This window comes from Ambystoma mexicanum, chromosome 6q (assembly GCF_040938575.1).
Source record: "Ambystoma mexicanum isolate Mex_15411 chromosome 6q, UKY_AmexF1_1, whole genome shotgun sequence".
NCBI classification, from domain to species: domain Eukaryota; kingdom Metazoa; phylum Chordata; class Amphibia; order Caudata; family Ambystomatidae; genus Ambystoma; species Ambystoma mexicanum.
This window is the reverse complement of record NC_090937.1, coordinates 8,172,218-8,184,860: the sequence shown is the minus strand read 5'-3', so window position 1 is coordinate 8,184,860 and position 12,643 is coordinate 8,172,218. Positions and strand designations below refer to the sequence as shown.

General features: G+C 45.7%; 1 protein-coding gene across 1 annotated transcript in view; it reads left to right on the top strand.

Moving 5' to 3' along the window:
• Nucleotides 1–12,643, top strand: part of LOC138515709 (stimulated by retinoic acid gene 6 protein-like) — an 859,180-nt gene that overhangs the window by 65,823 nt on the left and 780,714 nt on the right. The window contains exon 2 of the mRNA XM_069630368.1: nucleotides 12,448–12,523. Coding sequence (XP_069486469.1) covers nucleotides 12,448–12,523 — 76 coding nt within the window. The remainder of the gene's footprint in view (nucleotides 1–12,447; nucleotides 12,524–12,643) is intronic.

Below are 12,643 nucleotides of genomic sequence, written 5' to 3'. Positions count from 1 at the left end.
AAACTACAGGTGTTTGGGCCTCATTACGACCCAGGCGGTAAGTTACCGCCTGGGCCGTGACTTTACCACCATGGCGTAAACTACGTTTACGCCATGGTGGTTGGCGGACTTACCGCCCCATTCCGACCTTGGCGGGGCGGTAAGTCCCCAATCCCCATTTACCCTTCCCCATTCCCATTTTTGCCCCATAGGGCATAATGGGAGTGGGGAAGGCGTTAATTACGCCACCGTAAATTACGGTGGCGTAATTAACTCCATGGTCCCTTAGCGCCATGGATTTTAACACCTGCTAAAAGCAGGTGTTAAAAGCTCCATGGCGCTAAGGGACCTCGTACTCAGGCGGTAAGGGTCGGCGCTGTTTACGCTGCCGTAAACCCCTTACCGCCTGGGTCGTAATGAGGCCCTTTGGGAGTAAACCCACTTGGTAGCAGTCTGTACCACACAGATTCACTTGGTAGCTGTGGCTGAGCAGTCAGACTTCCCTCAAGAAGAGTTAGGCAGTATACAGATTATTCACAATAGATCAAGAGAACACAGTAGAACAAGTAAACACTGACCAGAGCTTGGTGTAAAAGAGATATAATTATTTATTTAAAACCACATCTAGAAAAACACACAGGCACTAATAGTAAGCAATTCAAAAACACGGTCACTGAAAGATATACACTCCCTTAGAAGAATATTAGACAAGTCTTAAGTAAAGCCCCACTTATTTTCAGACAGCGGTGAGCGAATAAATTGAAACAGGTCCCAACACTTTTACAAGAACACAACAAGAGAGGAAGGCAAAGTAAAACCATGAAGTTAGAGTTCAATAGGCTGGATCCACTTTGAGAGGATCAAACGAAATGTGTCCAAGGTCACACGGTTGCAGTGCACAAAAGTCTTGAAAAGGTTCAAAAAGGAGTTGGACCACAGAAAGGGACCAGTTAGAAGGTCAAGGCGGCCAGCCCAGTCCAGAAAGTTAAGGGGTTATTATTAACTTGTAGCAATCTTTAGAAATGGAGGCCTGGCGGACACTGTACCTTAAAGTGGTGAGAATACTCCAGCGGGGGCAGTTGTTCCTGGCAGCGGATGCAAGTCGGTGCTTCGTCCGGGGGAAGAGAGGATCTCGTCGGGGAGGAAGACAGGAGTCCGTTGCACTGCCAGGGAAGAAACCAGCCGCAGAGTTTCTCAGGTAAAAGGAGCGGTCCTTTGGTTCGCGGTCCAGTGGTAATTGGCTATCTGGTTGCCGGGGTGCTTGGCACAGGCAATTTGACCATAAACCGGTCTGGGGTGCGAAGAGAGGAAGGTAAACTGGTTGTGCCCACCAGTCAGGGGAAGAAGCCTCTCCAGCCGGGAGATCTTCTCTGTCGTCGGGAAGTGGTGAGTCGGTTCCGCAGGGCTCCACCGGTGGTATCGTCGTGGTAGGTCGGCTCAGCTTCTCCCTCGTCGGATTCTCAGGTCCTGTGGTGACTTCTGAAGTTCCAGTCCCCAAAGCCCTGCTTTTATGCAGCACACCCCCATTCACTCAGCCTAGCTGTCAATCAAACATGCTAAGTGGTGAGCCGGCCGGCTCACCACTTGGGCCAATCACACAAGAGTGCGACTTGAGTTACCAAGGTAACTCAGTCCAGGGTGCCTAAACCCCCTCCCACCCCCCCCTGTGGTACCCAGACAGAGTGGCACCACTTTTGGAGGCCTCTGTGGAGAAGCCCGCCAAAAAGTGGAACAAAGGGCTCGACTTGGGTTGGAGTCACAGAAGAGAACACAAATGCCATTTTAGAATCGAGTCCTGGCAAAAAATACCAACCGGCGAATTAATATTAAATAAATAAACCGACGGTATGTTCGAGGCTATGAGAATTAAATAATTAAAGTTGGTAGCCTCGAACAATGGGAAAATCCCATAGGGATATATTCGCGGTCGAATATAAAAAGTAGTATCCACTACCACCAGCCAAAACTCGATCAGGCGGGACGGAGACGTGCCCCCTCGACTAACAGACCCCGGGGCAATCGAATTGCCCCGACCAGTACGTCCACAACATGATGGTTTGTACTGGTTTCTGTTAATAATTTGGGACTAGTAAAGCCAATGGTGACTTTACATGCCCTGGGAGACAGTAGCCAGTCCCAGGGTATGGAGTCTATGGTGGGGTGTCACTATGATACCCCTGTGTCACTGCACGGAGGGTGCTGTGTAACACACATAGTAAAAACACATGAGACCCTATGGAGTAAAGGACCCATAGCCCATAAAAATCATTAACAGTCAAAGGAACACCATATATCATGTCCAAGAGTGGGGGAAAAAGAGTCTCACTCTTGGCAGGAGAAAAAAACAAACTCCAGAAATCCAGCAAAGCTGCTGGGGGACTCACTAGGTTAGGAAATTCAGCCTAAAGAGAGAATTCTCCATAACACTCACCCCCCCCACTCCTGGATGAATCTCATACCTCTAGTCGATGACATGCATCCTAGTGAGACCATCAGCATTTTGGTGGTGACACCCTGACCTGTGCTCAATGGTGAAATCATACCCTTGCAGGCAGATTGACCATCTCAATAGTTTCGGGTTTTCCCCTTTCATTTGCATTAACCATCTCAAGGGTTGGTGGTCAGTCTGAATGACAAAAGTTGAACCATACAAGTATGGCCTAAACTTCTTCAGAGCCCACACAATAGCAAAACACTCTTGTTCAATGGTTGCCCACCTTGTTTCAGGATCCTTCAGTTTTCTACTGATGAAGCAAATGGGGTGCTCCCTACCTTTCCCATCCAGTTGACTGAGGACTGCACCTATTCCTACATTTGAAGCATCTGTTTGCACAATGAAAGTTTGGTGATAGTCAGGAGCTCTGAGTACTGGGGCTTGGCAAAGAGCCTTTTTCAGGGTTTCAAAGGCCTGATTGCATTCCTCATTCCACCTAACCTTTTTAGGGAATTTAGGAGAGGAGATGACATTCAGTGGAGAAGCTATGGACCCATAGTTCTCAATGAAATTCCTGTAATAACCAGTGAGACCTAAGAAGGCTCTCACCTGGGTCTGAGTAGTAGGTGTTGTCCAATTTTGCACAGCTTCAATCTTACTGGGCAAAGGCCTTATTTCGCCACCTCCTACCTCATGTCCAAGGTAGACCACTTTACTCTGTCCAATCTGGCATTTACTTGCCTTTATGGTCAGATTGGCCTTTCCAAGAGCCTGCAAGACATATCTCAGGTGGTCCACATGTTCTTCCCAGGAATTGCTGAACACTGCTATGTCATCCAAGTTGCCATGCAGAAGTCCTCCATCCCATTCAGAACCTGGTTTACCATCCTTTGAAAAGTAGCAGATGCATTTTTCAATCCAAAAGGCATAACCTTAAACTGGTATAAGCCAACTGGGGTAGAAAATGCAGTTTTCTCCTTGGCATGGTCTGTCAGGGCTATTTGCCAATAGCCTGACGTCAAGTCAAATGTGCTGAGGAACTTGGCTGCACCAAGTCTATCCACAAACTCATCTGTCCTTGGCAAAGGGTGGGCATCAGTCTTAGTGACTGCATTAAGAGCTCTGTAATCCACACAGAATCTAAGTTCTTTAGATCCTGCCTTTGGTACTAACACAACTGGGCTAGACCATGGACTAGTAGAGGGCTCTATTACCCTGAGATCAAGCATCTTGTTGACCTCACCTTTGATGTGGGTTCTTATATTTTCTGACATTCGATATCCTCTGCTTTTGACTGGCAGACAGTCACCAGTGAGTATGTCATGCTGTCCCCAAGGGGTCAAGTCTGGTGAAAGTGAGAACAGAGAGGCAAACTGATTTAACATAGATTTGCACTCTTCCTGTTGCTCAGGTGTCAGATTTGAGGAGAGATTTACTCCTTCAATCTTTTTGTCTAAAGGTAAACCTCTGAGGAGATCAGGAAGAGCTTCACTCTCTTCTTCTTCCTCTGATGATGCTAGAAGCAAAGCTCCTACATTAGGTCTGGAGACATACGCTTTTAGTCAGTTGGTGTGTAAGACTGTTGGAGCCTCCTTGGGGTTGCCCAAGTCCACCAGATAGTTGACCTCTCCAAGTTTACCCACAACTTTGAAGGGTCCCATCCATTTGTCTTGCAAGGCCCTCTGCCTTGTTGGAATCATAATGAGAACTAGCTGGTCCTGAGTAAACTGGACCATGTTAGCCTTTTGGTCATGCCAGTGCTTGACCAATGCTTGTCCAGCTTTCAAGTTATCACTTGCTTCTGCCATCATTTGTGACATTCTCCTTCGGAGACCTATCACATGGTCAGTCACTCTGACTGGCTTGGGGGAAGGAGCACTCTCCAACCCCTCCTTGATCAGGGCCAATGGACCTCTGATCGGATGACCATAAAGAGGTTCAAAGGGAGAATAACCTACTCCCTCCTGAGGGACTTCTCTATAAGCAAAGAGAAGGCATGGCAGTAGAAGGTCCCACTTTCTTTTAAGGGGTCCTCTAAAGCACCTATCATGCTCTTCATGGTTCTGTTGAACCTTTCAACCAGTCCCATTTGTCTGAGGGTGGTATGCGGTTGAGAACTTGTAAGTAACTCCGCAGGTTTTCCACATGGCTTTCATGTAGTGGGACATAAAATTCGACCCCCTGTCAGAGATTACTTCCTTAGGAAACCCAACCCTGATAAAAATACCAAGGAGGGCCTTAGCCACAGCCGGAGCTGTAACAGTCCCCAAAGGAATTGCCTCAGGGTATCTAGTAGCATGGTCTACTACAACAAGTATAAACCTGTTGCCTGAGGAAGTTGGAGGATCAAGGGGACCAACAATGTCAATCCCTACTCTGTCAAATGGGACTCCCACTACAGGGAGAGGCACTAAAGGTGCCACATTCTTGGAGCCAACCTTACCAGAAGTCTGGCAGGTGTGGCAGCTCCTGCAGTATTTGTCTACTTCAGCCCCCATCTTTGGCTAATAAAAGTAGAGTGAGAGCCTTTCCTTAGTCTTCCTGAAACTCAAGTGACCAGCCAAGGAATCTCATGGGCTAACTGCAAGAACTGTGGTCTTTTCTCTTGGGGTACTACAAGTCGGTTGTTGTCCCCAGGTGCAGACTCGGTTGGTTCACTGTAGAAGAGGCCATCTTCCCAGTGTAACCTATATTTCCCAGGCTCTTGCCCTTGAGCCTGAGCATCTGCCTGGTGGCGAAGACCTTCCAGAGTTGGACATTCTCTCTGTCCCTTACTGAAGTCTGCCCTGTTGGGTCAACCTTCTGCCAGTAAAGACTGCAGCTCAGGATGGTCAACCGGATCTAGATCTCCAATGAGTTCCTGGCCTTCCACTAGCTCTTCTTCAGAGTCTAGTTCATCCACACAGGGTTATACCTCCCTCTCAGCCCCAGCTGGAGGGGGAGTTACTGGTGTAACTTTGGACAACCTAGGGGAAGTCCTTGTTGGCTGCACTGGAGTGCTGGCTGTGAGGTTCTTTTTAGAAGTTTTAGGTTTTCCTTTTTCCTCTAGTTTCTTAGAGACAGCAGCTGGCATCTCCAGTGGAGCAGGAATGATCTCTTTCTTCATCATATCCTTGGGAGTACCTCTCATGGTTCTCTCCCTTGCAGGTCTGGTGAGCTCCTGTAACCTTTTACTAGGAGGTCTGGGGGTATATGACACTACTCCAAGAGTTTTCAAGTCATTACCCAGCAGAACCCTTCCTTGCACCTCATTTTGTATGCTGACAGGTATCTTCACAGTCATGTCATTACACTGGATGAGAACTGGTAATTGGGGAAGCATCTGCACAGGCCCTCCAGCTAACTTGGTGAGGCGTTTGGGTGCCTTAGTAACATCCTCAGCCTGAAAAAACGATTTGTCCACCACAGTTATGCTGGCCCCAGTGTCCCTAATGGCAGGAGTCTCCTGACCATTCACCTGGACACTGTCCTTATAATACTCTTTAGTATTATCTGGGAAAGAATTATAGACATCTAAGTTCTGTTGTTGCCACAGACCCAGAGACACTAAAGAAACATTGGCTGAGACTCCAATGGGTTCATCAGCCAGTAATAGAAAGTTTCCACTTGCCATTTGTACTTCCTCCTCTGGAGCGAAGGCTAAGGAGACAAGCTGGACCCCTGAAGGTTTACCCTTACATCTGGGATCTCCTTTCAAATGGTCAGTAGAGCCACAAACAAAGCATTTACCAAATGCTTTCTGGAATGGTGGCTTGTTCTGACCTCCTTCTGGTTTGGCACCAGGAGGTACACTAGCCTGATTTGGTTTCCCTTGTGGCTTACCCTTTTGGTTTTGTTTGGGGCCCTCTTTGGAATTTGAATTATTAGAATTCTCTTTGGAGTCCTTTTTTGGCTGTTTTTCCTCATCCTTTTTCTGAGTAGCCCCAGAATCCTTGGGAGTGGCCCTGTTGGCAACCAACAAGTCAGCAGCCTTAGCTAACTTCCTGAAATCTAATTCCTTTGAATCAGCCAAGTGCTGTCTGAGCTCAGGAGAGCAGGCATCATAAATTGACTCCAACATTACAAGATTCTTCATTCCTTCATAAGTGTTAACTCTGTAACCCTTAATCCATCCCTCTAAGTTTTTCAAACTTTCACTCACCCAGGTAGCCCAAGGGGTACCATCATGCTTTATGAGGGTCCTAAACCTCTTAAGGTACTGGGAAGAGGTCTTCCCAAATCGAGCTATCAAAACTAGTTTCACACATTCATAATCCTTCTTATCCACCTCCCTCAACTCCATTACCACATCAGTTGCAACAGGAGGAAGCCTAGAGAACAACCAGGGAAGTAACTCATTCCCTGTGATGTCCTGGAGCCCATGATTATACTCAAACAGTTTTAACCAATCCAACACATCCAACCTAGGTTCATACATACCCACTAATTCCTTAGGCATCCGGGGTCTTTTGGGACTGGAACTCCTAGAGGAACCCGAGGAGAGAGAAGCATTTTCCACAGACAACTTTTTCATTTCTAGTTCATGATTAAGCTCTATTTCTCTGAGTCTTAACTCAGCTTGCTTCTGCTCAGCCTGGGCATTCATCCTTCTGAACTCTAGCTCTTGGTTTCTTTCAGTTTGAGCAATAAAACGTTTGTACTCTAATTCAAGCTTCATTTTTTCAAGTTCAAAATAAGCAGGGTTACATGTAGGACCTGGTATAGGCCCAGTAGGTACAGTAGGTAAGGCAGACAGAGGCTCAGAGTGGCTAACTTCATTAGGTTCACTTTCCTCTTCTGACTCATTATCAAGACTTTGATTCAGATCAATACCATCACTGTTTTCTACATTTGCTGGGGGGGCGGGGGGTAGATTCCTCTGTACCACCCAGACTTTGGTTTTCTAACAATCTTTCTATAAATTCCATTTTCTTGCCCTTCTCAGAGAGATTCTTATGTCTACACAATACTTTTAAGCAATCAGCAGTTTTGGCAGACAATGATTCTAGGGTATAACTCTCCATAGCAGACATAGTTTAGAAAATCAGCTTTTTAGTGCTAAGCTCTGTGGTTAGTTATCCTAAAGTGTTCAACAAGCACTCTAAAGGGTATACTCAATACAAATCCCACCGCTGTACGCCAGTGTTAGGCAGAAACCTGTGCAGTTCCCTCTGGGACCACTGCAAAAGATTTAAGACTACAGGTGTTTGGCAGTAAACCCACTTGGTAGCAGTCTGTACCACACAGATTCACTTGGTAGCTGTGGCTGAGCAGTCAGACCTCCCTCAAGAAGAGTTAGGCAGTATACAGAGTATTCACAATAGGTCAAGAGAACACAGTAGAACAAATAAACACTGACCAGAGCTTGGTGTAAAAGAGATATAATTACTTATTTAAAACCACATCTAGAAAAACACACAGGCACTAATAGTAAGCAATTCAAAAACACGGTCACAGAAAGATATACACTCCCTTAGAAGAATATTAGACAAGTCTTAAGTAAAGCCCCACTTATTTTCAGACAGCGGTGAGCGCTTAACGTAGATGGCACTCTAATAATTTGTTTTAAAAGGGAGGGAAAAGCAGCGAATAAATTGAAACAGGTCCCAACACTTTTACAAGAACACAACAAGAGAGGAAGGCAAAGTAAAACCGTGAAGTTAGAGTTCAATAGGCTGGATCCACTTTGAGAGGATCAAACGAAATGTGTCCAAGGTCACACGGTTGCAGTGCACAAAAGTCTTGAAAAGATTCAAAAAGGAGTTGGACCACAGAAAGGGACCAGTTAGAAGGTCAAGGCGGCCAGCCCAGTCCAGAAGGTTAAGGGGTTATTATTACCTTGTAGCAATCTTTAGAAAGGGAGGCCTGGCGGACACGGTACCTTAAAGTGGTGAGAATACTCCAGCGGGGGAAGTTGTTCCTGGCAGCGGATGCAAGTCGGTGCTTCATCCGGGGGAAGAGATGATCTCGTCGGGGAGGAAGACAGGAGTCCGTTGCACTGCCAGGGAAGAAACCAGCCGCAGAGTTTCTCAGGTAAAAAGAGCGGAGCACACCCCCATTCACTCAGCCTAGCTGTCAATCAAACATGCTAAGTGGTGAGCCGGCCGGCTCACCACTTGGGCCAATCACACAAGAGTGCGACTTGAGTTACCAAGGTAACTCAGTCCAGGGTGCCTAAACCCCCTCCCACACCCCCTGTGGTACCCAGACAGAGTGGCACCACTTTTGGAGGCTTCTGTGGAGAAGCCCGCCAAAAAGTGGAACAAAGGGCTCGACTTGGGTTGGAGTAATAGAAGAGAACACAAACGCCATTTTAGAATCGAGTCCTGGCAAAAAAACACCAACCGGCAGATTAATATTAAATAAATAAACTGGCGGTATGTTCGAGGCTATGAGAATTAAATAATTAAAGTTGGTAGTCTCGAACAATGGGAAAATCCCATAGGGATATATTCGCGGTCAACTATAAAAAGTAGTATCCACTGCCACCAGCCAAAACTCGATCAGGGGGGACGGAGACGTGCCCCCTCGACTAACAGACCCCGGGGCAATCGAATTGCCCCGACCAGTACGTCCACAATATGATGGTTTGTACTGGTTTCTGTTAATAATTTGGGACTAGTAAAGCCAATGGTGACTTTACATGCCCTGGGAGACAGTAGTCAGTCCCAGGGTATGGAGTCTATGGTGGGGTGTCACTATGACACCCCTGTGTCACTGCACGGAGGGTGCTGTGTAACACACATAGTAAAAACACATGAGACCCTATGGAGTAAAGGACCCCATAGCCCATAAAACACATTAATAGTCAAAGGAACACCATAAATCATGTCCAAGAGTGGGGGAAAAAGAATCTCACTCTTGGCAGGAGAAAAAAACAAACTCCAGAAATTCAGCAAAGCTGCTGGGGGACTCACTAGGTTAGGAAATTCAGCCTAAAGAGATAATTCTCCCTAACACAGAGTCCAGATCACTCCCGAATGAGCGAATCCTTCCCCAGAATACATTGGTTTTAAATATACCTTCCCAGACCATAGGGCTCTCTCGGACGGACCTGCTTAAAAGCATTCGATGGGAACATCAAAAGTGTAGCAACTAGTCTCGCATGGGTAGGTTCAGAGATCTAGACAACAGTCCAACATCAGGGTAAGGGAACCTGATTGCAGCATGCAGTTACAATTCAGCATTATCTTGTTCAGAGCACATTTCACACAGTGCTTGGATAACACCAGGTCTGCCAGATGTTGCTAGCTTGAACAATAAAGGCGTCACGAGCAAGGCGGTACTCAGATTTCTCGCTTGCAAAAGCCGAAAAAGAAAATACGGATGAAGCGCGCAGCATCGCACAGCGCACAGAGGACGGACGTATCTGTGTCTGAGCATGCGTGCAACTACACATGTTCAGCCTAGTACATTCCTGGTGGCAACACATTGGTCTATGACAGGCATTTCACTATGGTTCAAAGACACAGGGCTAAATTGAACAGGCAATACATTGCAGCACAATTCAAATATTTCCACAACACCATGCACAGGCCCAATCAGTCCTTTTGTGTATCTTTCTTGCCTTATGCTTGCTCAACGTGACATATAATAATTTTTCAAAAAATGATCTGATCAGGAGAATCCAATTTATTCCTAGAGGCACAAGGAAGCAGTAATTCTAGGGGCATCCCCCCACAATTTCAAAGTCAGAAGGTTCACACGCAATTACAGAAAGAAAGGAATAGCATTAATATTTGGTCAGAATACGTCTAATTATAACACAATAATTTATTATCAGGAACAAATATAGCAATTTAAGAATCAAAAGGTGTACATGTGCACTCTGGCCTCGGCAGGTTATGTTTTACGGGATGGGAATAATTAACACCTTTAGTCAAGCAATGGAGAGAGTCCCATGTGTTGGAAGGCAAAGAGCTAACAGCAATGACCATGACCACCAGACATGACAAAGAATCCTTAACATTGAAAGACAGAAGAGACACATTATTCAGATGATCTTCTCGTGATGGTCCATGAAGGATCAGCGAATCCGCCCTCAGGGCAATGTCATTATTCTTAAGTGTAACACACAGAACTGAAGGATTTCTAGGCGGCGGAGAAAGGCAGCAGGCTGACTCATGCCAATGCATTGACAAGGTGGCAGACATTTCACTGTACAAGGCCACCTCACGTTCCATCCTATTCCCATTTCCTATGTGTGCAGATCATATCCTCCACCACCAAGTTTCTAACAATAAGACATAACAATCGAACTTGGTTCATTTGTTTTTACTCACACCTTCGGCTTCAACTGAACTGTGCAGCTTAGCATAAGATGCAGATGCCTTATTAGAAAGGATAGGTTCCAGGAGAGGAGTGGGGCAATCACTGGACGAGTTTGCAATGGTCCATGGCGTTGGAGTGGCCATAGAGTGGTTGTCATCCAAGCTAAGCATACATTATGTTAGGCCACCCGGCCACCCTTACAAGAGGCTGGAGAAAGAGGCGTGTTGGAAGCTTTCAATACATCCACAGGGTCCAATGCACTAGCTTTGGTGTAAATAGTTTAAACATTAATTTCAAATGTTTGGAGCCATTGGGGCAGAGGTTCATGCTGGGAAGCAAAGGATATTTTCAGACTAAATGGTTCAGTCCTAATAGAGCACATAACAAGGTTAAGCTTGTAATAACCAAAACAAAAACTCTCACTACCAAAATGAAAAGCTGGTGTGGCTTTCAAGCCCATGTCCATATGCACGGATGGTGATGGATTTGGTGAGCCTACGCATGCATCCGGCACACTGCATCTGTGGCTTATTTTATTCTATTTTATTTGATTACTATAGCAAACCTAGCTCAAGCGCAGCAGGATTGCGCCACAATTGGGCTTAGCATTTTATACAGTAACAGAACTGTTGGTGGAGGGAGAGAGGGATCTTTATTTCTCTGGTAGGTATTGTTGAAAGAGCTACGTTTTTAGTGTTTTATGAAACTGGAGGAAGGTGGGAAAATTTCGAGCCTCTAGCGGGATTGAGTTCCACATGGTAGGGGCATGGCAGGAGAAGGACTGCGACTGCTTGCAAATATTTTCTTCGCAGACTAGCTTTGACTGCATTCTTTTGATAGTTTTTCTATGTGAAGTACCAGAGGTGTGGGTTTTAGCCACCAGGTATGTTGGTGTTTCACTTGAGATGGCTTTGTAGGTGATACATTCGGTTTTGAATATGATCCTGGCAGGGAGGGGGAGCCAGTGTAGCGTACGCAGTGTTGGGGAGATACAGTAGAATTTGGGGGCACCTGTAAGGAGGCCGGCTGCAGCGTGGTGTGCTGCTTTGAATGAGGCTTAGATTGAACTCAAACTTCACAGTGTATCAGTAAACTTCCTTTGGAACTGTCTATTTAAAGGACTCCAATATAACCGACTCTCCCGGTCGCCCAGGGCAACAACGCTGGGGCGCAGGAAGAATAGGGAAAGGTGTTAAGAGAGCAATATGCCTTCCATCATGTGGCTTTGATTTACAATCAATTTGAGGAAAGGCCAGCAAAGATCCTTCCCAACAGCCTAGGAAAAGGTCTACAAAACCTCTTAGCCTCCCAGTTGCCCAAACCAGCAACACAAGGCAGTGGGACGTAAAGTAAAACGGGTTCAGAAGAAGAGGAGCTCCACAAGTGGTAGCTCCGATTTAAATGAAATGTTTTGGGAATAAGCTATGTTTTTTCTCAGCAGCCTGTGAAAAGGGCTCCCATGTCTCATGGTGTCCTAGTCACCCACAGCAACCTACAACCGTGGAAATTAGAGTGCAACATCTTCAGATGGTGAATCATGTGCTTCATTGTTACCTGCTTCCAAACCCCACTTTTATGTATTGATATGGGATATGTGGGGGTTGTACCGTAAATATAGTATATTGTTTATGGAATGGCATGTTTATATGTTTTTTATAAAAACCAACTAAACTAATAAATCGACTTAACCTCCCCAAAAATGTTTATTTGTAGATCATTATATCTTGTAGCAGTGTCTTTTTCTATTCGGAGTTACTAACTCAACCTCTTTATCTATATTTCAGAAGTATAGCTCAAAATGGCACCTGTACACGATATGTGGATATGGACCTGTTTCTGCATTATTCCCTTATTCCATCGGTAAGTGAAAAAGCCAAACCACAAGGCATTTCTGGCAAAGGATTTTGCTAAGAGCACTTCTAATTGCATGCAACCCATTTGCTTTGCTTCACATGGAAATGATACACAGGTTAATTTATT